The sequence below is a fragment of the Zingiber officinale genome, chromosome 4A, assembly GCF_018446385.1.
Source record: "Zingiber officinale cultivar Zhangliang chromosome 4A, Zo_v1.1, whole genome shotgun sequence".
NCBI classification, from domain to species: Eukaryota; Viridiplantae; Streptophyta; class Magnoliopsida; order Zingiberales; family Zingiberaceae; genus Zingiber; species Zingiber officinale.
Window position 1 is genome coordinate 4,904,838 of NC_055992.1, and position 26,657 is coordinate 4,931,494.

At 35.2% G+C, this 26,657-nt stretch overlaps 1 protein-coding gene across 1 annotated transcript; it reads left to right on the forward strand.

Annotated features, from left to right (window-relative positions):
* Positions 1-475: 475 nt before the first annotated feature.
* Positions 476-25,385, forward strand: LOC121969350 (E3 ubiquitin-protein ligase SHPRH-like). The gene is made up of 20 exons (XM_042519399.1): positions 476-673; positions 1,995-2,871; positions 3,146-3,349; positions 6,862-6,920; positions 7,026-7,524; positions 9,347-9,547; positions 10,503-10,758; positions 13,460-13,703; positions 13,805-13,965; positions 14,050-14,664; positions 15,527-15,690; positions 15,887-16,103; positions 16,174-16,365; positions 17,768-17,884; positions 18,761-19,006; positions 22,296-22,482; positions 23,044-23,255; positions 23,827-23,978; positions 24,482-24,737; positions 24,820-25,385. The coding sequence occupies exons 2-20, from the start codon at positions 2,057-2,059 to the stop codon at positions 25,084-25,086; spliced, it is 5,064 nt and encodes a 1,687-aa protein (XP_042375333.1). The 5' UTR covers positions 476-673; positions 1,995-2,056; the 3' UTR covers positions 25,087-25,385.
* Positions 25,386-26,657: the final 1,272 nt, after the last annotated feature.

Consider the following 26,657-nt stretch of genomic DNA (forward strand, 5'->3'; position numbering starts at 1 on the left):
TGATAAATAAAAAAAATACAAAGACATCCTCTTCTAATGATCTAAAAAAAATGTAGAACTTATTTATCTAATTTTTATTTTTAGTTTCGTTATCCTTAAAAAATATGCTATGTTTATTTTTTTCTAAGGTGAATCAAAAAATACTTCAATCTTAATATCATTAAAATAAAAGCATTTATCATGAATAATTTATAAATCTATTTTTTAAATCAACCGAAAATACATCCATTAATTTACCCATTTTTAATAATGGTCCATTAAAAATAATTTATTTGTATATTTGGAAAGAAGGGTCCCACGGCACATATGTTACATTTTTTATATAATATAAAAAATGGTGCAATTGGATTTGGAGCGTGCGTGTGGATGCGGATGTTGATCACCAGAGCACAATCTACCAAGGGATGTGAAGGGTCCAGGGGTTGCCACGTCTTCGAATAAAATGTATCCATCCGTCGGATCTGGCACTCCTCTTCATCCGCCGCATGGACTTCGTCAGATCTCGATGCTCAATCCGGAGCGAGCAAGTCGGAAGCCAAAACCTCTAGGCTGCTCTCAATCCCAACAATCTCGTCGCTCGCCCCTTCTGCCCTTCTCTTCTGCTCGCCGTTCGTTTCTATCGTCACCGCTGTAACTGCCATCGCGTGATTCATGCGGGAAGCTCTTTGCTGAGGTACTTCATCAATGCCTTATAAATGTGCTGCTTCTTCATCTTCTTTCTTGTTTTCTCGAAATTGCTTGAAGGTTTCTTATTATCTGACTCCGAAAAGATCGTGCTTGCTGATATTGGTATTGTGATTGCTGAAGCTAACCTATAGATGGAAGTTGGGAATTTTCTGGATGCCTATGTCTGATTTATTATTTCAAGTGTACTTCAATTTTACTCTATTATTCGTAAATTTTTTTTCTTTTGTCTCTAGATGCCTGTGTTGCTTGTTTAATCCATATGCTTATGTTTTAGCGTCTAATGCTCTGATTTTCTACCTCTCCATGCGACCATGTAGAAAGGGTTTTGGAAAAACACTTCACCATAAATTCGTCTAGATAGCTCGTTGCAGGTCATTTAGCCAACTTCATCCAACATCTATCCCTACCGATTTAAAATTTTTGTTCTTGCTATATTGTTACCAGATTTGGTTCTCATCATTGTAGTAGTGCTTCAATGTTTTTTTTATGGCGATCGATGCCTTTTCTTTAGTTCCTATTGACTTTTATTTTTTTAGTTTTATTTATTTGTTTATTGTTCAAGAACACCATTTTTACTTTTTTTTTTTTTGTGTGTCTTTGACCATTTTCTTCAAGTGACCAAAATTTCATTGGTTTAGTTTGGAACTTTCCAAGAGATCTTTATTTTTTATACCCTAAAACAAAAGGAAGCGATAATACTGAACTAGTCTTTACATTTATTTGTGGCTATAGAGGAGTTGTATAAGGTTGAGGTCTCATGCATGGTTTTGAATTAGCAATGGGAACAATATTGCTATTATCAAGAACATATGATATAGCTGAAGTACAATCCAAATATAGTTTTGGGGTGGTGGAATCTGTGGTATTACGACATAGGATTTATATTTTTCATAATTTTTTCTTAAGCTGAATGTGAGAGATTACCCTTTGTTTCACTATAAGTGGAAGAAGAATTAGTAAAGGATCCCCACACCACATTGGAGGTGGGATGTAAGATAATTCTCCATTTGGGGTTGGTGCGACAAGGTTAAACTCCTCCTGATAGTGCTCTTTTACAGATTCAAAGCTGAAAGTCTCATGTATCTAGTTCATTTACCACTAGACCAAACGACTATTGGTCGCATTCTACTATCTTTACTGAGGTAAAATAGGAAAACTTCATTCTCGTAGTCTAACCAAATATTCTTCTATCAATATGCTTCTTTGAATTGACTCAAGAGTGCAACTTTTACGGATTTATTTATCTGTTCCTTGCAATTTCTAAAAAAGAGTTTATCTGTATATCTCATTTGCTCCTTGTTTTGCAGGCATTTTACAGTCCCATTCAGGTTATGATGGGTTATTGAGCCTAACCCCATTGCCCAAAGAGATGGGTAGAAAGAAATCCCACCCAATTAGGTCTGGAGGGAAACTATCTGAAGTCTGTTCCCCTAGCTGTAATGAAGCACACAATTCGAATAATGTTAAGACAAGCAAACAAGTAGGTGTAGAAGATGACAAGGAACATTCCGAATTTAGCCAACCTATTTATATTGATATAGATTGCAATAATCAGGGTTCCACAGAACATGTTGATATAGCTGAAGTGATTCTAAATTCTGTTAACAATGCTGGTGAAATAATTGATTATGGATTGATCAAAGCTAGGTTGAATAAGTTAAAGTTTTCTCTACGATTTCATCTATGCAATGTGAAGAGGAGTAGCTTTCGATTAGGCCAGTGGCCTGTATTATCAGCTGTCAATAGTATCTTTTTAGAGTCTCTCTTTTTAGAAGATCACTGTACAGAGGATGGAAGAAACCGGTCCATCTTATTATCCGGTACTTTTGATGGGTCTGATGAGGGTGTCTCAGGTCTTGTCCACTTAGTGAGCCTGGGGTTCCTGAGTTTAAGGCTCATTCATGTTGTTGAAGATTTTGAGAAAGCTCCTTCCTTAATTTTTAGGATAGAAGTTCTGAAAAATGCTTTTGATGCATCCGATTCCCTCTTAGAAACAGTGAGGCAGCCATGGAGAAAGAGTATGATGAATGCTATGGCCTGGTTACGCCCTGAGTTTACAACTTTAGAAGCTATATATGGAGTAAAAGACCCTTCTTTCCCAGTGGATCAAGCTGTTACCAACAACCAAAGCAAGTATACACAGTTTGATGTTGCTGAATTTTTTGAAGCCATTAAGAGGTCAAGGTGTGTACTAAAAGTCATGTAATCTAGATGTAGATTGCTTCAATTCCCTTCATTATTTATCCTATTACATATGGGTGGAGTTGTAAAAAGTTATCATGCTGTCATGCATATTTTTTTGATTTAGCCACAAAATTGGGGAAGTTATTATGTCAATTTCTTCCCTGATGCAACCAACGCTACAATTTGATTTTTTAAATACAAAAATATTATTATTTCGTCCGTTGGTTGCAAGATAATTTGCTTTAGAAGTTTCAGTTTATTTGTTTCTCATCAGGGAGGAACCTATGTTGGATGAAGAACTTCCTGACTTGCTTCCTCGTTTAAGGCCTTACCAGCGTCGTGCAGCATATTGGATGGTCCAGAGAGAGAAGGAAGCCACAACTTTAGGCGAGAAAGTAGCTGTTCAGCTATCTGCTCCATATTCTGTGCCAATTAGTTTTGTTGATCAAAGTCCTAAAATGTTCTACAATCCATTCAAGTAAGGCTTTAAAGAGGCAAAATTTGATATTAAATCTTTCCTTGTCTAGTTTGAAAATCATTCTTTTAAGACATTTCCAAAGCTTGAGTAGGGAGATCCTTAACTATCTATCAGAAAAGCTATCACTAGCACAGGATCATTATGGGCAAGGTTTCTGTAGGTAGAAGATCTTGTGAAAGGGAGATCGTTAAGAGACGCCTGACTACAAATGGTTATGAATGTATCAACATGTGGGTGCTAGACTTGCCTCATTCTTTGCTTGCCTCAACAAATGATTGAAGAATCATGTCATGATTGGTAGATCCTAATGGTTGTGACATGGCTCAATCAATAATGATGGCTAACAATCTTTTAGTTCAATGTAAATTTAGATAATCCAGTTTTTTGCTATTTATTTATTTATTTATCATTATGATTATATATTTTAAATGATAATAGTGACAAACAGATAGTTAAGAAATAAAACAAGTATGAAATGTTGAAAATTAAAATTGTCTATTCCATGAATATATGCCCAAGAGGAAAGTGAACAACAAGTCAGTTCCTTCAAGGCTTTTAACAATTACGGCAAATATGATAATATGTGGAACTTGTTATGCTCATTTTGTTTTCAGGTATACAAGGACTACTTGTGCGTCCCAGTTTTTTTTGGATAGCGCCTTCCTGTATCTTATTGCTCCATTGAGCTGTAAATATGACTCTATCACCAGTAATACTCAAGGCTTCAATTACACTTGGTTGATTTTTATTTTTTTGGATCCTCTTTTTCACATGTTAACACTCATATCTTCTAATTGATTCAACTTTTTCAACTACGAAATCTACTATTCTTCTTTGAACATTCTTTTTCATCTTAGCCTATTTTCTCTCATTTGATCTATCAAAGTTACACTTTATTGGTAACTAGCAATTTCTGTTTATGTTCTTCTAAGACCCATATATTCCTCTCTACATACTCCTCTTGATTATACTAAGTTTTCATACATGTTAATGACAATTGCATAATACTCTTTAAGTAATCCATACTCTTTCTCTTTATTCCAATAGTGGAACCAGAAGGTGTATATGTGCCTAACGGAATCTAGAGTCTATCCTATTCTTTCTTGCTAGTAGCCTCCATCTTTGTTGATCTCATTTCTATGGTCAAGACAATACTTTCTCCTGTGGCATTCTGGTTGACCTACCATCTTTGATCCCTCTTCTTTGGTACAATTTGTGATTTCAGAGACATAGGCAACATCTCCTTCCACAGATGCTGTCCATCTTATGTCTCTATTATGTTGAATATAGATGAGAGTTCTTTAACATTAGAGCTTCTCACGACTAAGGTTTGCAAGCTTTCAATTCATTGTCTTGTTGCACTAACAATAGCCTGTGTTGTTCATGCAATTCTTGCATAAAAAGGGCAGTCCGATGCACGAAGCTCCCGCCACGCGGGGTCCTGGGGAAGGATCCATTTTACGCAGCCTTATCCTGCTTTTTTGCAAGAGGTTGTTTCCAGGATTCGAACCCGTGACCTTTTGGTCACATGGCAACAACTTTACCGTTGCGCCAAGGCTCCCCTTCTTCATGCAATTCTTGCATCAAAGAAAAAAATTGCAAAAACACCACCAGCCTAAAACTTTGCTCCATTTTTCCTTTTCATCAAGGGAAGGGCATTTTGCGAACCAATTGTGCCCAAAGTATGTCAGGTTCTTTGACTACCCTATCTTTTAATTCTACAATCTCTCAAAATCTTATGGGTTTTATAAGTATTGCCACAGAGAAATTAAATGAAAAAAAGTATACCTTTTGGGTTGTTCCTATCAAATTCTTGTCCATGGCATTTGACAAAATCCATCAATATTCTTGAATCAAAAAGAGTTGCATAGATTCACAGCTACTTACCTTACTTTGGCTGGTGATTGATCCAATTCTCATATGTATTTTTTAGCGCTCTGAACTATGGATATGAGCATAAATACAAGATCTGCACACTAACGCCAAAACTCATGCTTATTGGGGCTAATTATCCTTTTTTAGGGAAGTCTACTATTGGGATCACATGCATCTGTTGTAGTATTATTAGTACATCTCTTGATGATTTCATCGATATGCTCAAAACTTGATGGGTGACAAAGGATACTCGTAAATTTGTGTTGATTATATAGACACATTCTTTCTTATGATTGAAATTTCTTCAGTCTGTTCGTTGTTTCAGAAAGCATCAAATTAGTTTCTCTGTCTAGGCGTACAAGAAACATATTTTGTACGTTGCTTAAGTGAACACACAATTTCTTTTGTATGGACTCCATTTTTTGGTTAACATACTTTTATATGTTATTTGGAGGGGAGCCTTGGCGCAACGGAAGTTGCTGCCGTGTGACCTAAAGGTCACGGGTTCAAGTCTAGGAAATAGCCTCTCGCAAAGCAAGGTAAGATTGTGTACAATAGACCCTTCCTCGGAACCCTATATTGGCGGGACCTTCGTGCATCGGGCTGCCCTTTTATACTTTTGTATGTTATTTGTTTTTGTTATATGCATTGTCTGGATTTATATGCAAATATCTGTATTTGGCATTATGGATTGCCTAATTTAATTGTTATGTGATAAATGTTGTTTTTATTAAATGCTTTTGTTAGTTAGTTTGATATACTATATATCAATTCATATAAGTTTTGCGACATTATATGATGCATTATTGTCAATTTAACTTGTTACTTCTTAAAATACTATGGACCATATTTGTGGTCTGTTTATTACATGTGTTCCTTTTACATTTTGGTGGCTTGACCTTATACCAGTTGCATATAGATCCCTCTTTCTCCGACTTCGGGAGTAGTGTCAAATGGTCACTATTTCAGTTTGATATAAGAATTGCTTTCCTTCTAGGTAATATTGACGAGGTGAATATTAGGCTTTTAATGTAAACTGAAAAATTGTTTTGTTTAGACTGGATCAATCTCCTAGAGCTTCATTTGATAAATTCTTCTTTACTCATTCATTTTGGCATGATTAAAAATGCATTAGATTATTCAATATTTCTCATTTCCTCACAAACTGCAATGTGATTCCGTATCTTTATTTGTGTATATTATTCAATGACTCGGGAGACATTTTCTCGTCTCCAAAAAAAAATTGCTGTTGAAACAGGAGGGGGAGAGAGAGAGAGAGAGAGAAGAGTAGACGTCAAAATTACTACTAAGCTTCAGTTTAGAATCTCAGCTACCATGAAGTCATGGCCTACTTCAGGATAAGCTCTTTCTAAGCTTTGCTAGCCTGATAAAACCCCCTTGATGATTAAACTTAAAAGTCTTCATAGGAAGCAAGGAATCCAAAATGAATGGTAATAATATACAACAAGGACAACAAGAAGATTAGTTGCAACTGAAAATCATGTGCTAGGTTATATAGAAGTGTTTTACCATTGTCAACTTCATCTTTGTTCAAATTGTTCTTGTTCACCATGACATAAATTTCGTAGCATGCCACAATATTTCAGTTATTTGATTTCTTTTGTTTTTTTTTTCAGCGGAAGTATTTCTATGCGTCCAAGCTCATCAACGTATGTTTCTGGTGGGATCTTAGCTGGTAACTGATCTTTTCCTTCTCTTTTTAGTGTTTACACAGAATTCCATTACCTTCTTAACACCATGCCATTACCAATTTCCCTATTTCTTGTATTCCTTAATAAAGATGAGATGGGTTTGGGAAAGACTGTTGAGTTGTTGGCTTGCATCTTGGCCCATCGTAGACCATCCATGGAAGCAGGTTATGCCTACCAAAATTACTCTCGTTCTAACAAAATGGAACCCAAGATAAAAAGACAAAAAAGAGAACGTGTTGAGTGTATTTGTGGAGCTGCCAGTGAAAGCTCAAAATATACAGGATTATGGGTGCAATGTGATTTCTGTGATGCTTGGCAACACGCCAAGTGTGTTGGATACTTCCCTAAGAAGAACTGTTTGACTTCACATGAAAATGACTCCAAAGATGGTGTTGTAAACGGTTTGTCCAAATCAAAGCGTAGTAGGAAGTACAAAGATACTAGCATCAAAACAGAAACTGATGAGGATTACATATGCTCTCTGTGTTCAGAGCTTATTCAAGCAGCCAAAATTGACACATGCAGTAGTGCAACTCTTATAGTATGCCCAGCACCTATATTGGCTCAGTGGGAATCAGAGATACTGCGGTATGTTTTTTCTTTTGTTTCATTAAATCTCTAAGTAACTTTCTTATTCCATTTCCATTGTTTGTTTGTGCCGTTTCTACTTCCAATCATTGAAAAGCTTGGAAATTATAGATGTGTGTTTATGGCAGCACTTGTTTGTGTTTTTTCAGTATGGTTGCTGCTGTTGTACATAAATTGTTTTCAGAAATTCTTTTTGATAAACTATTAGAAGATTATAATATAAGACACAACCATTAATACACTATTTTATCAGTAAACTGGGGTTCAGTATATTATATTGACTGATCAGCATTGAGGACTGGTCTACTACCTAATAATTTTGACAGAAAAAATATCATAAACACTTAAAGAGATGGGAGAAACTGATATGCAGTAGAACATGAACATGTTGCAAATTTTTTCTTTGAACATTTATCTTTTGTTTCTTGTTTTGTCCATTCCAAGCTGGTTTCTAATTTAAGATAAAAGCTCATCTGCCTAAGTCATGCATTTAAGCTTGCAATTTGCAACTTGTGGATACATATATTTTTAAGTTGATGATGTGGATAGTTAGTCTACAAGGGAGTTAAATGATTTAATCAAATTTCCATTTCATTTGTATTCTTATGGATAAGATATAAATCCTATGTAACTATTTTGCAAGCACTTTTCCAGTGTCTAGAGCCTACGTTACTTGGACTTATGTGCAAATAAATGAATGAATGTGGATTAAGGTGTCTAATACATCTGTTTCTAGAAACTTTTAAAAGTGATTGATAGAGGATAGGTCTCCACTTGGTGAGTGTCAGTATCCAACATGGGCGTGCATGGGTAGTTGAAGAGTCCGATATTAGAGACAGAAGCATCTTATGTTTTCTTGTTAGGAGCATCTACTTTCCTTCTTGATGTACTAGAACTAATATCCTATTCTACAACTGAATATCCTAAACAAATTAGAAAAAAAAGTGGGCCAAAATACTAGGAATTTTTTGAGGGAATGTGGGATTTGAATATCTCATAAGAATCTACCTAATTATTGTTACATCAGGGAGGATAAAAGAAGGTAAAAAGAGTTTTAAAAAAATCTTGAAGTGCACCAGATGGGAAATAAGTGGGTTGAGAACTGTTGTGGTTATAAATTGGGCAAAGTGAAATAAAATTTCTAACATCACAATTGAGAAATGAGATAATTATATGGGATATAATGTCTGCAGGGCAAGCTTAAGGTTGAAGACTTATCTCTCTCATACTATATATAGGCAGCCCAGCCTAAGCTGAGACCGCTGGTGGAGGAGCATGCGTGAGGATCCTGTAGGTATATCAAAGTGGCAAAAATATCTTTTTCCCAAAGCAAGCAAGCAAGCAGACTATATTGACAAGGAAAAATTTCTACATCCATAAATTGCAAACTTAAATCCAAATTATCAAATGATCACCAGTCAGATCACAAATGCCTTGAATCATCCTGAATACTCCTAATGTTGATACCAAAAACATGCCGTGAATCTTAGCTCAGAAAATAAATTAAACCTGGGAATGTAATCTTCTCTTGAGCCTAGACAGTTAACTACGGGGAGGAGACTGCTTCGGGAATATAGAACTCCACCCAAGTTGCTGGTGTTGAGGCTGTGAAATAAAAGTCTCAGCATGAAGATCCATTCTTATTGCCTTCACTTTGCTTTATATTACGTTATTTTCTTCAGTTTAATCCCTTTTTAGTAAAAGGGTTTGTATTGTTTTCATTTGAATCTTTATTGGGAGTTTCTATATAAACACAGTTTTCTAATTCATTGATTTGTGTATTTGGCTTGGGTTGCGGAGCTAACCTATTTCTCTAATCTAGTCATACAAGGTCTGGATCTCTTAAAATCTGCAATTATGAAGGTGCAAGGAACTTAGATTCTTCAATTACTTCAAGAACAGATATGATGGAACTGGCTAATGCAGACATTGTTCTGACAACCTATGATGTATTAAAAGAAGACTTGTCACATGATTCTGATAGGCATGATGGTGATCGTCACTTTTTAAGATTCAAAAAGAGGTACCCATGTTAACATTTGATTTTCTTGTTTGTTTGCTTTTTAGTTCATCTCATTTGTTTGTTTTTTTTCTCTTTGTGTCTTCTTTTAGTGCATGTTTTTCTTAATCGGTGCATTATCATTTTATCGAGGAGTTATACAAATTGAAGTATCAAACAGAATGTGTAATTGCTAAAACTTTGTTTTCTTTGATCCATGAAAAAAATCAGAATGCTCATGATTTATATAATGGGTGCTAAATTACATGGTTAGTTTCTTAGTTTCCAAAAAGTTACTCTTTTTCAAGTTGGTGCTGTGCTGCTCTTTGTTTTGATGAAACCCTTGGGCTATTTTGTCAATCAAGTCCTTATGTACACTACCACACAAAATTCTTTTAGATATAAGCTCAAGATTTATTATGCGCCAAAATCAACTAAGCAGCAAGCACATACTTTCCTTCTTAGTACTCAAAACCATGGTGTTGATGAATCTGGAATTACAGGAAAAATCTCCAGTAAGTGCAAATCCTGGTCCTTGAAACATTCTGTTCCGACTTTCAAAACAGTGCATGCCTAGAAAATTTTGTCAAAGGTTTGGATAATTTTTCCTGTTGATAGAAGCAATACTCTAATTCTAATCCCTATTACGTATATTTGCATGCTTTTACAATAGAGGTTTCATTGTATAAACCTTGTTCTATTTTTTGAGAAAAAATTCAAAAGTTGTACTCAATTGAAAATGCAGAGGAGTTCATCAGGAAAGGAAAGATGAGTGCATAATACTGACTGCTGTTTGCAACAGGAATTGACATCTTTAGGTTGGACAATAGAGAAATTAAACTCTGCAAAACCTCCTTAGAAACATTCCCCATTCAAAATATGTTTCTACAAAACTAATTCATTTAATGTTTAATACATGCAGACACAATAAGTGAAGAAAAAAAAGATGGATACTTAGTGAATTTGTTAATATGTTCAGGTATCCTGTTGTCCCTACTCCACTTACAAGGATTACTTGGTGGAGGCTGTGCTTGGATGAAGCACAGATGGTGGAGTGCCACCAAGCTTCTGTGACAGAGATGGCAATGCGTCTGCATGCACAACATCACTGGTGTATCACAGGAACACCTATTCAACGGAGGCTTGATGACATGTATGGGCTTCTACGTTTCCTTAGAGCAACTCCTTTTGATGTCTATCGGTGGTGGACTGAAATTGTTAGAGATCCTTATGAGGTGAGGTTATTGTGTCTTCAATTGTTTGAATATGTCAGTTAATTAGCAAATTTATTTCATGCAGAGAAGTTTTAACTCCAACAGATTGACACATGAGCACCAATTTTGACATACAAGTTTCAAAATAGAGATGTTTGCATTTTCTTTTCTAATTTTTTATGAACCTACCCCATACTAACAGTTTTTGATCTTTTCCAAGTTTTTCTTGTTTAAAAATAAATTGTGTAACCTTTTTCTGAATGATATTTTTATAATACTTTATGTATCTTTTTAAATATCTTATTTTGATATTGAAGTTTCTTAGCCTGGAGTGCTTGTTTATCTCAGAAAGTTGAACAGACATGCCTCCTCTGAACTTGATGAGAGCATGCTATTTCCTAACTAGCATGTATTGAAGATACACCTTTCTCCTAATGGCGATATAAATTAGTTGTCATTTTCTTTGAAATTGTCATTCCATTTAATGGTATTCTGTTAACGTTTCATCTATTTTTCTGTGGAAACCTGCATTTATTCATTGACATGGGTGTAAGTGAGGACTTCATTTTTAGCAAATGTCAATACTAAACAACCCAAAGAGTTGGAGCTCATGGACATGGCTTGTAGATGTCCTTGTGCTAATATTATCTGGGAAAAACATAGTGTTTAAGAGTTTGTGTCAAATGTTTACATGTTGAGTGGGTCACTAAGCAGACATATTTGGAAGTGAAGCAAACCTATAACTTATAAGAACCACTCTACAAATAACTCATTAGTTGATCTACTAAACATATAACTAAGGAATTTTAATACCATAATATTATTAGCTAAATTTCTCCAAAATATCATTAAAATTTTCATCTATTGTCTGAATGACTGAAATATATAAAATACTTGTATTCTATCACAATAAATCCTCCTCCTCCGCATCTTGATTTAACATAACTGGGTCTTCTTTTCCTTAGCATTTTACTCAATGATTGTACGCACCTATAAAGGAAAAAAGTGTCTAACATCTTAGTCAACAAGTCATCTTTGTCGGTGGCTAAGTATGAGGGCTAGGAGATATTGACATCTTCTGATTAGAGAGACTTGAGGAATAAATGAGAGTCACTAAAGATGATGGAGGGGTGATGTCTATTGGTCAAATGTGTATGAGTAATATAGACATTGATGAGATTGCTATGGATGCGGGTTGTGAGACTAACTCTAATCAACATCGATTAGTGTGGACATTTAGGGAATATAGATGTTGACGTTGGGAGTCTATAGTTGAATCTATTGTGGTCCTTTGGTTGACGATCTGTTGTGCTCTGGTTGATGACTGTTCCTATCCTTTGATTGATTATTTGTCATTGTTCTCTGGTCAATGATCTATTGATGTCCTCTTGTCCAAGATGCTTGAGGAAGAAGCACTGTAGCTTCGGACATGCTTGACTGTCTGAGAGATGTCTAATGAGGGTTGAGGATGATAAGGGATCGTTGAAGAAGTAGCTTTTCACAAGTGAAAGGTTGTAGACAATGAGTTACTGTCAAAGAAGTAACCTTCGGTGAGCAAAGGGTCGAAGACAATATGATTTATAAAGGGTCAAAGATGAATCCTCATAAAATAAGTCATGAGGTTTTATTTACTCAACCACATCTTATTAATGGCTAAGTTGAGAATCATGAATTGGTTGATATGTGTTGAATCAGTACGAAGTGTATTGAATTTGACTAATTATTGACTTGTTTGATTCACTCATATGGTTCTAACCATTTTGAGTTTGAATTTGATGCAGATTCCGGAGGTCATAACTTTTAACTCGAGACTCGGAATCAAGTTATGTCTGCACTTACGCGTGTAGAATTCAAAGATTTACATTTGTTACTAGAACTGTAACCGTCAAGTTTCGGGCCCAAAAAACACCGTTTAGATCCTTTTCAGAGCCTCTGAACATCTTTTTGCTATTTTTGGTCATATCCGTTTTTATGGTTTTTTTGGTAAACCCGGTATATATGGGTTAGGGGTTTGTCTATTTAAGCGTCCTATTTTGATAATTTCTTTCTGTTAGAAATTTTCTTTTTCTGGAAAGGGTTTCTTTCCTTTCTTTGCAAGATAGGAATTGATGTCCAAATATTATGATTTCTTTCCTTTCTTTGAATTTTAGGATCTAGAGTCTATATAAACAATTGTTTGGGTTGATGTTTGACAATTTTTTATTAATGCTATTTTTTTCTGTCGTCTCCTCCTTGGAACGACGAGTTTTCCTTTTTCCTAGTGTTCTTGCACGAATCAACTGGAATTAGAAGGCCGCTTTAGGTATTCGTATGCGAATCAACAGATTTGATAGTCACTTCCGGTATTCGTGCATGAATCAACGGATTCGATAGTTATCCACTGCATCAGAATTAGATTAAATTGTGTGGTTCATAACCTGAATTGTATGGTTTTAATAACTATGATATAATGTTCTTAATCATAGGAGGTGGGTGACCATGTTTCCAAATATTTGCTGCTTGTTGTCTCAAATACTAGAAGAAGATTGTATGTTATATGTGTCATTATATTTCTTTTGGCATTGTCAATGACACATATTACAAGATTTGTAATTTTCCTCGGGGTTAGCAACCATCAGTATTCAATAGACTCTTACATTAAGTTTTGTTAACCGGATCTGGTCTCTGTATGTTGCAACTCCTTTTGTACTTACGAAGGTCCTTTATAATACTTCTGTTACAGAAAAGAGAAGCAGTAGCTATGCAATTTGTACACAACTTCTTTAAGCAAATAATGTGGCGGTCATCTAAACTGCATGTGGCTGAGGAGCTAGAGTTGCCGCCTCAGGAAGAATGCTTGTCATGGCTTACTTTCTCATCAATCGAAGAACATTTCTATAAGAAACAACATGAAACTTGTGTAACCCATGCTCATGAAATTATAAAAAACTTGAAGGGTGATCTTCGTAAAAGAACATTTATGCCTGGTAATAGTTAATTTTCCGCCTCTATTATTATTTATCGTACTTCAGGGGAACCTCTGCTTATTTGCAATTCCCTTTATGATGCAATGCCTACTCATCTGCAGGCATTGATGCTTCACGCTGTGACTTCCTCTCACATAATGAAGTTGCAAAGCTTGTTGGCCCACTCTTAAAGCTCCGTCAGGCTTGTTGCCATCCACAAGTGGGAAGCTCTGGTCTCTGCTCATTGCAACAAAATCCTTTGACCATGGAAGAAATTTTAGACGTGAGTAGTAGTCTCACCTCATGTACCATTATTTCAAAAAATATGCTCGTGTTTTGAGGATTATAATTTCAAAATTTTCTATAGGTTCTTATTGGAAAAGCCAAAATCGAAGGAGAAGAAGCTTTACGAAAAGTTGTTAGTGCATTAAATGGTCTAGCTGGATTAGCTGTAATTGAGGAGGATGTAAAAAGGGCTGTGTCATTGTATAAAGAAGCATTGGCATTAGCTGATGAAAATTCGCTTGATTTTCGCTTGGATCCATTGTTGAACCTTCACATTCACCACAACCTGGCTGAAATAATCCCTCTCACTTCTGAATTTTCAGAACATTGCTTATCAGCTGGATCAAACCCTGCTGATAATAATGAAGTGAAGAAAAGGAAAGCACCTTACATGGACAAGTTTGGGAAGTACTATGTAAAGAGAGGCAAAACTAATATGGACTGCAAACCAGTTTTCACTCGGCAGGATTCATCTTTGGAGCAACATAATACACACGATGATGGCACCTTTAGTCATTTCTCCTCAGATAGTAAAAAGACAAGTCCAGAAAGTGATGCTCCTTGTCATGTATCATCTGGATGTTATGCTATCCCTTGCTTGAGGAAGACGTGTGAAACCATTAAAGAGAAATACCTATCTGCCTTTGTTATGAAGTTGTCCTTGGCCCAGGAAGAATTCAAAACTTCATCCATGCAGGTACTTGGTCATATATATGTTCCCTTTCATACGTATTTCTGATTGCATTGTAAAAGACTAAAAGTTGTTACAATAAAAAGTTTTCCTTTGGGGTTTTAACTTCTAATTATTCCTTTTTGGAGTTAAACATTTTATATTTAAAAAATACCGAAGTGATATTGGTACGGTACAATACAGTACCGAAACCGTATCGTTCCTGTCATAAATTGAAATTCTGATACGGGTTGAAATTTTAAATCATGTGGGAGATACTTCAAGAAGTTATGTAGGGGCATCCTATATTGTTGAGTAGAGTGCCCACGTTGCATACATTTGCCATACAGGTTGGGAGCGCACTATTTTTTTGACACCCATTGGTTTGTTAGGGTTTCAATGCAGACTTTGATGGGGATCAAATGGATGTTCATATACCTTAATCTTTGGAAGCTCAAATGGAGGCTCATTTACTATGTTTTCTCATACGAATCTTGTCTCCAACTATCGGAATCATATTTCTATGCCAACTCAAGGCATGTTTATTGGACTTGGTATATGCAATAAAGTTCTCATCATTTTTTTTTATTGGCTAAAAGTATGGTTTTTTTAAGACATCATGTATTTATAGAAAAGTAATTGAGATCGTTTGGTATTGTAAGTACTGGTTGGGACTAATATTGTTTTATATAACTCAGGATATCATGTAAAATTTGAAAAATTCTTTTTTCAGTTGCTAACCACGTGCTCATCCAAGTGTTGATGAAAATTTCTAGTTAGTCAAAAAAAAAAAGGGGGAAAAAATTACCACCTAAATCTTGTAATAGTTCAACCTTATGTGTGTTTCAAGCTTTGCCATTAAAAAATTTGGTTGTATAATTCTTTCCAGGTCTCTAAGAATTTAAATGAGCTAGAAAATCAAAGCAGTTGGTGGTTACATGCGCTTAATCTTATTAATCAGAACAAGGAATCATCAGAGGACCTTAAACGGAAGATTGAGCAAGCTCTCTCTAGAAATGCACAAAGTGCAGGATTATCGAGAGTTTCATCAAGGTTTGTTTTAATTTCTTTTTGTTGTTTTTCTTTAAGGTGTCACCTTATGAATTTTTCTAGGTTAGTAAATAGATGAGATCAACCAATTCTTTATTTATGAGATGAAGAGTTGAATAATCTGGATTGACAAGTTCATGAACAGGTGAAGTATTGGAGATGCTCTTTCTTTGTCAACCAATTCCTTTTTGTTGATCAGGTTTAGAAGCACAAGTGGATTAATGTACAATATCCAGACTAGTCTTGATTCTTTGGGAAGTTCCAGGCAAGAATTAATTTGCCGACTAAAAGAAATTGATAAAACAATGACCAATCCCAAGGACGACGACATTGAGCGTCTTAGATATTGTCCAAATTGTTATGATGTTGGCGATGGCATTCTATGTCTCCACTGTGAACTTGATAATCTATTCCAGGTTGGTTATCTGTGATTTTATGATTTGTAATTGTAAGTTCTGAATTCCTTTCTAATCTAAATTACTCCAGGTATATGAAGCTAGACTCGCTCTTGTGAGGAAAGCAAGCAATTGTGCGATGTTTGAATCAGTAGAAGAAGCTTTGGACATGCAAAGGCGAAATTTGGAGTTAAATCTTTTTTTCCGTAACAAGAAAACTTCAACAGAAGTTGACAATGGGAATGGAAAGACTAAGCAACGTCTTGTTAAAGAATCTATTCAGGTAGTTATGTAGATGCATATTGATGCATTCATTATCTCTTGTAGTACAATTGATTTTCTGTATGCCATTTTTTTTCATTTCTTCTCTGATCAAGGTGGGATTTAGCTCATCAGCTTTGGTGTTTTGCATCTCAAATAATGTAGTGGCTAATTCAAAATGCTTATGAACTGTATGTAGGCTGTGATATGTTTTCCAACTGCAAGTTTCCAAATTAATGTTGTTCTTAGATGTTTATTGCACGACTACTGATCCATGAGATTCATATTTTTATTCTCTATTTTGCTTGGAGTTGGATATGAGTATCTGATATGGCTATGAATCCAAATATCTCACATGACTATTTTTAATTTTTTTTACATGTGATTGCTAGAAATATCAAATGTCTACATAGAGTGTCAGGGTACCCGACCCTGATATGAAGGGATAGATGAAGAGTCAAGTATAAGAGCTAATTTCAATACCTGTTATAATGTCAAACAATTTAGCAAGTTGATTCAAACATTCAGGGTGCCTTCCAGGGTAAAGTCTCCTCTGACTTGGTATAATTTCTCGAGGCCAGTGTAGAGATAATTAGAGTGAAAAAAGATTTCATTCATTTTTCCTTCTTTTTATCTCGGTATCTTCTCATTAGTACAGGGCACTTATTTGGTTTTGTCCTGGAGTTATTGTTTAAGATAGAGGAAGACCACAAATCTAGAAACCCCTCAACTTTGCTATGTTGTTTTACCCTATTATTAATGTCATGATAATTTTAAAATTATACAGAAACTCGTCCATTCAACTCAATACTTGAACTTTTATGTAGTATTGTTAAAGTAAATTTTGTTCATGGGATCTTCAATACAACTTAGTTTTGTTCTAATTAGTCCTGGAGTTTCTGAGATCTCATCAAAATCAGTATTCACAGTAGCATATAAAAACAATATCTATGATCAAGTTTATCTGCATTATGACTAACAAGTCCATATAGGGTGTGAATGTAGGTTAACAATTGCTTAAAATAGTGTGTAAACATCAAGTTTCTATTCTCAGGATCGTCCTTTTCAAAGAAGTAATGCATGTTCAGCTTAACACTTGTCAGTTTCATTTTGTATTTTCTGAAATTTTTTATTAGAAAATTATTATTTAGTATCTTCTAGAATTTTAGTAAAAATTTATTACATGTACACTAATAACATTGCTATTTACATTTCTTCCAACACAAAAAAGTTGACAATATATGTCTTGTGATCCTGTTTGTGGAGTTTTGATTGATTTTGTTGAGGTTATATACTTATATGTCCATTATCTTTGGGTGTTTATGACCATTATGCTATATGTAATAACAAGCATTACTTTAGTTTTATCTTTGTTTAATTATTGTAGTATTTGCAGATCTGCATTTTGGTTTTGATTAATTTAGGTATTGAAAGTCCCTTCTGAACTGGAGACTACTCTTAGAGTCATAAAAAGCCACTCGAAGTCGATCTTAGGAAAGCAGGGCTTGGAATCTGCTAAAAAGCACTTGCATCTTTTTGAGGTATTTCTTTGATTTATTATTGATTTTGTTCTTGTTAATTGTTACATATATTGTTCTGGATAATTAGTTGGTTCACTTGTTCGCTGTGTGCAAGAAGCTTGTCTGATTGTTTGTTTGGCACAAAATGGAAGTCAAAAGGTACTCAAGGGTTTCAAATAATGCAGTATAGTGTTGCTGCCAACTATGCCTCCTTGTATGTACAAAACGCATAAGCACTAGATGTAGAAATAGATGAGGCATTTTTGAGATACTTGTCTCAAGCAGCATGCCGAGGACAGGATATCAATCATAGTTGTTGTACTATGTTAGTCTAATTGAGCTTTAGCAAAGGAACACACTAGCTACAGCTTTGTTTTTCTTCTGCTACTATATGTTCCTTTTGTTAATAGCTTGATATCTAGAGATGCAGCATCAGTCAATATAATTTTGATACTGGTATTTGTCATTCTACTTCTGTTATAAATATGATATTCTGCATCCTTCCAAGGACAGAAAGAAGACACTTACACATCCATATCATTCTGAACTTAACGATCACTATAACTTGCATTTATTCAACATTTTTTTTGGTTGATTAATCAATGACTATGCAGGTAGCATGTCGTAGTACAACATGGTTTTATCCTAAGAGTAATATAGCCATACCTGATGGATCCATTCTTTCTTGTTTGGCATGTTGCTTGTTGGGGTACGCTCTGCTTGTTTGTAAAACATTACCTAGCCAATCTTGAAGTTGACGTCAATTTAAGCTGTTATTCTATGGCATGACTTAGTTTTCCTTTTTTAAAAAGTTTGTCTGTTTTTAGAAGCTTTGTGCTAATTAAGCATGGTTAAAATATGTTAAGATAATTATTCTTCAGCCATAATGTTATTTAGGTTATGCGCAAGGAATACACTCATGCAAGATCCTTGTCAAGAGCTCAAGCTCAGGTATTGCGTGCTCATGATGAAATCAAAATGGCTACCACGAGATTGAGTCTAAAAGAAACAGAGGATGAACCTGCTCCTATAAATGTGTTAAGTAAAGGAGAAGTGATTCCATCTAGCCTGCAATTAACTAGTGAAAAATTTATTTCATTGTCATCATTACAGCGCCTTAAAGGACAACTCCGTTATCTCAAGGTAAACTAAAGCCTCCGTTACTCTGTACTTTCATTGTTATTGCCTCATTAAAATTATAGCTTGGAATGTGTATTGAATTTGTCAATCACTCATTTGATATATTTCACAAGAGCTCACCAACAGCAAAGTGTTAGTAGAGTTTCTTATTTAATTTTAGTATTTGGCTTTGTATAATCAGAAAAATTGGATTCATTGCTTCTGTCATGCAGTTGCACCATTGTAACTAATGTGAGGCCTCAAGCATTGACTTGATTTACAGTAACTCAAGAAATCCTTGGAGAAAAGTGAAGTGAACAAGAGTAATGAGCACAAGAACACTTAAGCTTAAAAGATGTTTTCTACTTGATTCTTCTTGAGGGAAACACAAAACAAAGGGAGCTTTATATAGACCAAGACCAAGACCAAGACCTCCACATATTCTAAAACATAATTAATGACTATAAGTGCCAATGAAATGGTTGGGAAATCATAAAAACAATAATGAGACACTTTGGGAAAAGGTTGAATGCTTTGAGGGCATTTACTTGTTGCTTGATTGGTTGTATGTCTTGCATATTGATTTTAGGATTGAAAGTACCTTTGAAGAATGATCCCAAGACCCTTAAATGTTGCATAGCATTTGAAATTGGTATGGCTCTTTGGAATTATGCATTATAATGAGGCATGGATTACTTCAATTATGCTAAAAGGTAACACAGTTCGACAATTATGGATGAATTTAGGGTTTATTTTTAATTTTATAAGTTTGTTTTATTGTTCAAGGTTGTTTTTTTAAAGTGTTTGTTATAATTTTTAGGGGTAAGTTAAATCTTTAATTTTTTTTTTGTAATTTTCAGAGATAGGTTAGGACTTTTTAGACGATTTGGTTTTATTTTGAGTCAATAACATTTTTTCTCTTTGGTTAGTTGAATTGTTTTTTTTTTAGGTTTAATTTTTCATGTTGCATTAATTGGTATCGAAGCAAAACTCTTAGTTCAGTCTCACATTTTCCTTCTTGTCCTGAAGTTATACACTCAAAAGAACTCTGAATCACTCTGCCTACACTACCAATCGCATGAAGGATTCCAACATCTATGTTTCACACCCACAACCCTCAATCATTCAACCTTGACACAATTGCCTGCCTAACAGCTCGACACCCTAACTGCCTGACACATTAGAGTGACTGCGCACCTCTGTTCCCACTTAAGGAAAACATGACTGACTCCTTTCAAAATGGACAACTACTCTTCTTCCATGTCCCATTGTTCCCATCCTTTCTATTGCCAACTCCTTCCACCAAGGCTCCTGCATGCTTTAGTTTTTTTTTTTTGAGCCTCATCCAAAGAAATCGACTGGATTCCACAATCCACACCCGATGTTCCTAATCAATGCCAAAACCATTCCTGCTTATTGCAATACTGCCACGGCCTTTCAATATGTCTGATACTGACAAGCTATGCCACCCTGGATTAAATCATGTTTCAATTAATTATTAGTTCCCTCAGGATGGACAGTTGGCTAGTGCATGTGGTGTTGCCACCATGAGGTCTAAGGGTTAAATCCCTGCTAGTTGCCGAGTGCCTGCCCTCCCTCATGCGTTATTCAACTGCCCAAGGCTAGTAGCCATCCGTGATTTATCTCTTTCGTGTTGGCCTAGGGACGGGCTGGCGAAGCCGTGAAGGCGCTGGAGACAAGCGAATCGCCTTTTTGCCGCCATGTTTCAATTAATTATATTTTTTCTCTTTGGTGGGATAAATTGTTCGAGTTTTTTTGTGGTGCAATATTTCATGCTGCATCAAAAGACTAATGTAGTGTTGAGCCTCAATAAAGAGCCTGCCTGACAACATATTGTAGCTTGGTATGACATTCTCCCTATTGATTTTGACAATGCCTCTATTGCCTCTTGTACATGAAATTTCTATATCTGCATGGAGAACTGACATAGAATTTCAGTTGACTCCTCACTTTGTTTCTCTCGACCTATCCCTTATAATGAACCAAGTATTCATGTCATGTATTGGGCGTTTGACCATTCAATCAACAAGGATGTTGCTTACTTCGGTGCGCATGTTAGCAGGAGTATATGCTTGGATTGTCCTCTAAAAGGATCATCCTTATCTTCTTGAAAAGTTTTGAGAACACTCATATGGAAAACGTGATGGCCATTGACATTGGAAGGGAGTTCAAACTTATAGATAACTTTCCCATCAGAACATTTTGATGATCTTAAATGAACTTTCTTCTTATCAAAGTATTGGTAATGCCTTTGAACCTCTTCTGGCAATATAACTTCATGAGGACCATGTCTCTGACTTGGAATTTCATGGGTCCTCTTGTGATTGTTGACCATTTTTCATCTTTTTGGCAGCTTTGTACAAGTAAGATCATGCTAATTCAGTTTGTTAATGCCACCTTTACCCGTGTTGAAATACTGTTGGACTTTGTAGGTGGTGGCTAAGGTGCTTGAAGTGTAGTGACTTAGAACAATCTTAAATGGGCTTCTTCATGATGATTTACTCCGTGTAAGTTGTAGTAGAATGGAGTAACTTCTAGCAACTTGGCCCTGCTCCTTCTAATTGACACCCATGGTGTCAAAGATATACCTCTAAATAGTGTTTACTCACTCAGTTTAGCTATTTTTTTGCGAATTCATGGCTGTCGACATTGTCAAATCCAAACTGAGTAGCTTGAAGAGCTTGGTCTAAAAAACCTTCCAGTGAATCATGAGTCTCCATCACTCACAGTACTTTTTGGAGTCCCCACATATTTCACCACACTTATGTTGGGCGTCTCTTCTGTTGAACATTCTTTGGATGCAATATGAAATTTACATACTTTGAAAATCTGTCGACAGTCACAAAATACTGCAGATTTGGGGAGTCCCACAATAGAATCCTGAGAAACACTTTCTTGTGGTTTTCTTTTGGCTTCTCTGGTACAGGTAGTGGTGGAACTGAGGTTGCATTGCCCAGGAACTTCATGTGCACTGAACTTGGGTTGAGAAATTGACTTGGACACAATCACCATGATGTTGCCAAAAACACCATGTGTGGCAGGACTGCAAGCATGGTGGTTGTGGAATAAATTTAAGTTTCTTCCTTGTTGTTCAGCCATGATTTAAAGGGATCTAGAATAGATACACATGGCCCATGCAGGATTGATAGAGCCTGATTATGTAGTTTTATGTGGCTTCCAAATATTTATGCTTGCTATATTATTGATTTTGGGAACATTTCTTTAATGTTTCTGTTGGATGTTGCAACTTTCAAATCCTTGTTTTCTTAATCAGCTAAATGTTTTGATGCAGGGGATGGCTTTCGCTAGTCAAAAAAGTCCTCATCATTCTGATTCACTTTCTATGCCTCATGATACAGCTTCTGATGAAATTAAAGGAAGTGTGACTCAGACAGATCATGAGCCTTGCCCTATATGTCATGAGAAAATTATGAATCAAAAGATGGTTTTTGAGTGTGGGCATGTCATTTGTTGCAAATGTGAGCAGTTTTACCTTTTCATTATTTTTCTGTGCTAGTGTTGTTCTCATTGATTTCCTCGTTTGTTTGGTTACACTAGGAGAACTTTTCACAGATTGGACTTTATTATTGTATAAATGCGTAGCAATATGCTTTCAGTTGAAGCCATCCATAGTTTCGGACCTTGTAAAATCTGATGGCATTATTATTATTATGATTTGATGCTATGTAAAATCTGACAGCATTACAATTATTTTATGCTATATGGTATTTATCAGAATCCATCTTGTGAATTGACTATATCTACTTTAGCTACATAGTTTTTGGTGAGCCTCCCGTTTTTATCAATCTAATTTTCAGGATAGTATTTGAGTATTCTGGTTGAAAATGCATTTAAATCCATCTCCTGCTGGAAATAGGTGCATAATGTCATCCGATTCATTTACATATCTTATTTGTCTTGTCTTGTTCGCCAATCAACTTTTGTTTACTGGTACAAGGTTTTATAGCCTAGCATCCTCTTTTCAGTAATATTTGAACGTTTCTAACTGTGCCCTCTGAACGATATCCATATTATTTTAGGTTGTCTTGAAATGACTGAATATGCAGTAGTGCATTCTGGAAGAAATCAACGAAAATGGATTACATGTCCTACTTGTCGTCAGCGTACAGACTTCGAGAACATTGCATTTGTAGATGAAAAACAGAATGGCAGTGATTTTAGACCTAATTCTTCTGAACCTAAAGTTGTTTCTGAAAGCAGTATCACAGTCCAAGGATCATATGGAACTAAGGTATGCTTCTCATTGAATTAAGGTTTCCAAAATTTTCCAGTAATTTAAAGAGCCTAGTAAACTATGTTTATTAGGTAAGAACTGGAATTTTGTTAACCATGTAGTTTCAGGAAGGTACTTATTCGTCTTAGTTCAACATTGTAAAGCCATTTCTTGCTTAAATTTACTGCTCGTGTGATTGTTACTTGAAACTAGAAACTGATTTTTGCTGGTGTGGTCATTAATTAATAGAAAATGCAAAGATTCAGTTTTTTAGTATATGTATACATTGATTTCGTACACCCATCTGACCATCTATAGGTTTGTACTTTTGATGAAATTAAAGTTGGCCAATCTTCCCAGATATTTTGTTTTACATCTCATTTTTCTGTGCTGCTAATATCACACATTACTGGAAAACTCAAGTAACTACCAAATCTTAGTCAGTTTGATTTTACCAGGATGTATAGAATTTGAAACAAATACTAGCAGTTCCTCAGACTCCCATGCTAATTTATATCTTTCACCAGTTTTTCGTTGAAGTACCACCATGTATAAGTTCAATCTAACCATTTTTCTTTGTTTCGTTAAGATCGAAGCGGTTGTAAGAAGAATATTATGGGCAACTTTAAATGATCAAGAGGCCAAAATTCTTGTGTTTTCCAGCTGGAATGATGTTCTTGATGTGTTAGGACATGCCTTAGCTGCTAATAATATTACATTTGTTCGGATGAAAGGTGGCAGGTATTGTTGGTTACTTACTATATGAATCATCCTTGAACTTTTCTCACTTAACAATAGTTTATTTCTTTATGTTTTAATAAGTTGATACTGTACAAATCTTAAAAATAGTTTGTTTCTTAAGATCTTGTAAGTCCAATGCTGACCACAAATATCCTCCACCTTTTTTTTGGCTTCTTCCAAGTTTTTCATTCTAAACTTTCCTAATATTTTTGGGAACTTACAAGAATAAAATCCACCAACATATAGATTAGCATAACAATAGACATAAATAATCACTAGTATGGCGTATGAATAAACAATCTTCTAGAAGTGAACAGGAATATACGAGCAAGAGTAACACTAGAAGTCCACAAAGTAACATAAATTCTAGAATCTTTTTTGTGGTGTATGTACTTTTGACCTTCCAGAGTTAGTCAACATTGTTATGGTGTTTTTTTTATTCAATGTATATATTTGTAATGAATCTAATCTGTCATTGCACCTATCAACCAATCTACTTATAGGAAATCGCAAGTAGCAATTTCACAATTTAAAGGACAAGAGAATTCACGAGGTGAAAAGGCAAAAGGGCAGCTCATTGCAAAACCTACCCAAGTCCTCATGATGCTTGTTCAACATGGAGCGAATGGTCTGAATCTCTTAGAAGCCCAGCATGTTATTCTCATTGAACCGTTGCTTAATCCTGCAGCCGAAGCACAGGCAATCAGCCGCATCCATAGAGTCGGGCAGGATAAGAAGACATTTATTCACCGATTCATAGTACTGATTTCTATGCGATTTTTTTTTTTAAATTTTTTTATAGCCATCCTTACCTCATTGTCCATTGTCCTTATTGTGACAGGTCAAGAACTCTATAGAGGAGAGTATATACAAGCTGAATATGTCTAGAGCAGTCAGTTCTGTCATTAGTGCCAAAGTTAGCAAAAACCAAGATCAGCCACTTTGGACACTAAAAGATGTGGAGTCCTTGTTCCCGTTGGCAAGCTCGTCTGAGACGCATGAAGACGGAAACGATCGCGCTGCAAGCTTTAGGAATTTACCACCAGCAGTTGCAGCAGGCCTGGCGGCAGAAAGGAGATTGATGGAGGCTCAAAACAATTCGCAATAACTTTAGGTGCATTACCTCTTTGACGATTCCCATTGATAATGATCCATGATCTTGCCAACCAGTAAAGAAAATGGAGCTGTCTTGTGTTTCTGGGGACCATTTTCTTTTTGTTTTTTCCAATTTTCACTGATTGTGAGATTTTTGGGAAGTCGTGGTTTCCTATAAAAACCAAGGAAACCTTGATCTTGTATTTATATATGGAGAGAGAATGATAGGAAACATTGATACGATGAGCCAGTTTGAGGATGTAAATGTTATTGACTTTGATCTTCAGAATTTAGACTTAATCTTTAGTGAAATATGTTTAGCTTTACCTTGGTTGTGTTATAAAAGTGTCAGGCTAATGGACGTGATTCGAACAGGCCTAAACAGCATGCTTTGATTTGTTTATTTTCAAATTAATCAAATGACTCAATTGGGTTTGGTCTGTTTTCATCTTTTAAATATTTTTTATTTTTTCTTTTTTTTTTTTTTAATTTTTTTTATTTAAATTATTACCAGATGGATCTAGAACCATGCTAGGCATGAACCACCTCAACTACGGTTAGTTGAGGGTTAGTAATTGGTTCAAAATCGAATTGGCCGGATCGATTAAATTAAATTAAATAAATTTAAAAATTATTAAAAAAATTGAAGAATCAACTGAACATTTTAACAAAAATCCAAAAATCAGGTCATAAAATATTGATTAATTTAATTTATTAATTAGGTCATAAAATATTAATTAATTTAATTTTTAATTGAATTAATTTAGAAAGTCATGCATCCAACAGTCCTTACAAATCAATCTACAATTGATTTTTTTTTTAAATCAGCATTATGTTGTTAATTTTTTAATAATCAAACGGCACTATGTGTTTGAAATGATGTGATACGTTCTTAGAACTAATTATTTTTTGAAATAAAAAAAATGATAATCTCCTTATTGATTATGCTTGGATGACCGATTCGGTCCACATAAATTTTTCATCAGTCATCAGGATAAATCAAAAAGTGCACGTAGCGGTCAGCCTAGAAACTCAACATCCTTTAATTACATCTCTCATTTAAAGGAAAAATTCTTACAAATATACCGTAACTGGAGTTCAAATTAGAGATATTTGGGAGACAACCTAAATATCCTAATGTGGTACTATGACCTCGTAGACCATTGTATTCTGAAATAAAAAAAGGTACTATTATGAGCACTATTATTTTTTGAAATAAAAAAATTATTAATTAGACTAGGTAACGTTGTGATTGGGGTGATTGGTCCGGCCCCACGAAAGTTTCCCACCGACCACCAGCGTAAATCGGGAAGCGCTCGCAGCGGACAACCCAAGAGCCTAGCATCCTTTAGTTACGTGCCCCATTTGGAAGAAAAATTTCTATAAATTCATCATAGTTGGGGCTCAAACCGCAAATGCTTAGATGACAATTTGAATATCCTATCGCTGCACCATAGTCCGGGACATTTATTTTTTGAAATAAGCACTATTATGTAGTTGATTTTTAAAAATATTTTTTTTTTTAAATCAGCATGCGCTGATTTTTTTTTATGAGCAACCACACTTATTTTTATGTTGATTTTG

Coding starts and splice junctions, on each gene's coding strand:
- LOC121969350 (XM_042519399.1), top strand. CDS start 2,057: ATGGGTAGAAAGAAATCCCACCCAATTAGGTCTGGAGGGAAACTATCT. Junction 16,104..16,173: donor AACTTGATAATCTATTCCAG/GTTGGTTATCTG, acceptor AAATTACTCCAG/GTATATGAAGCTAGACTCGC. Junction 19,007..22,295: donor GACAACTCCGTTATCTCAAG/GTAAACTAAAGC, acceptor GTTTTGATGCAG/GGGATGGCTTTCGCTAGTCA.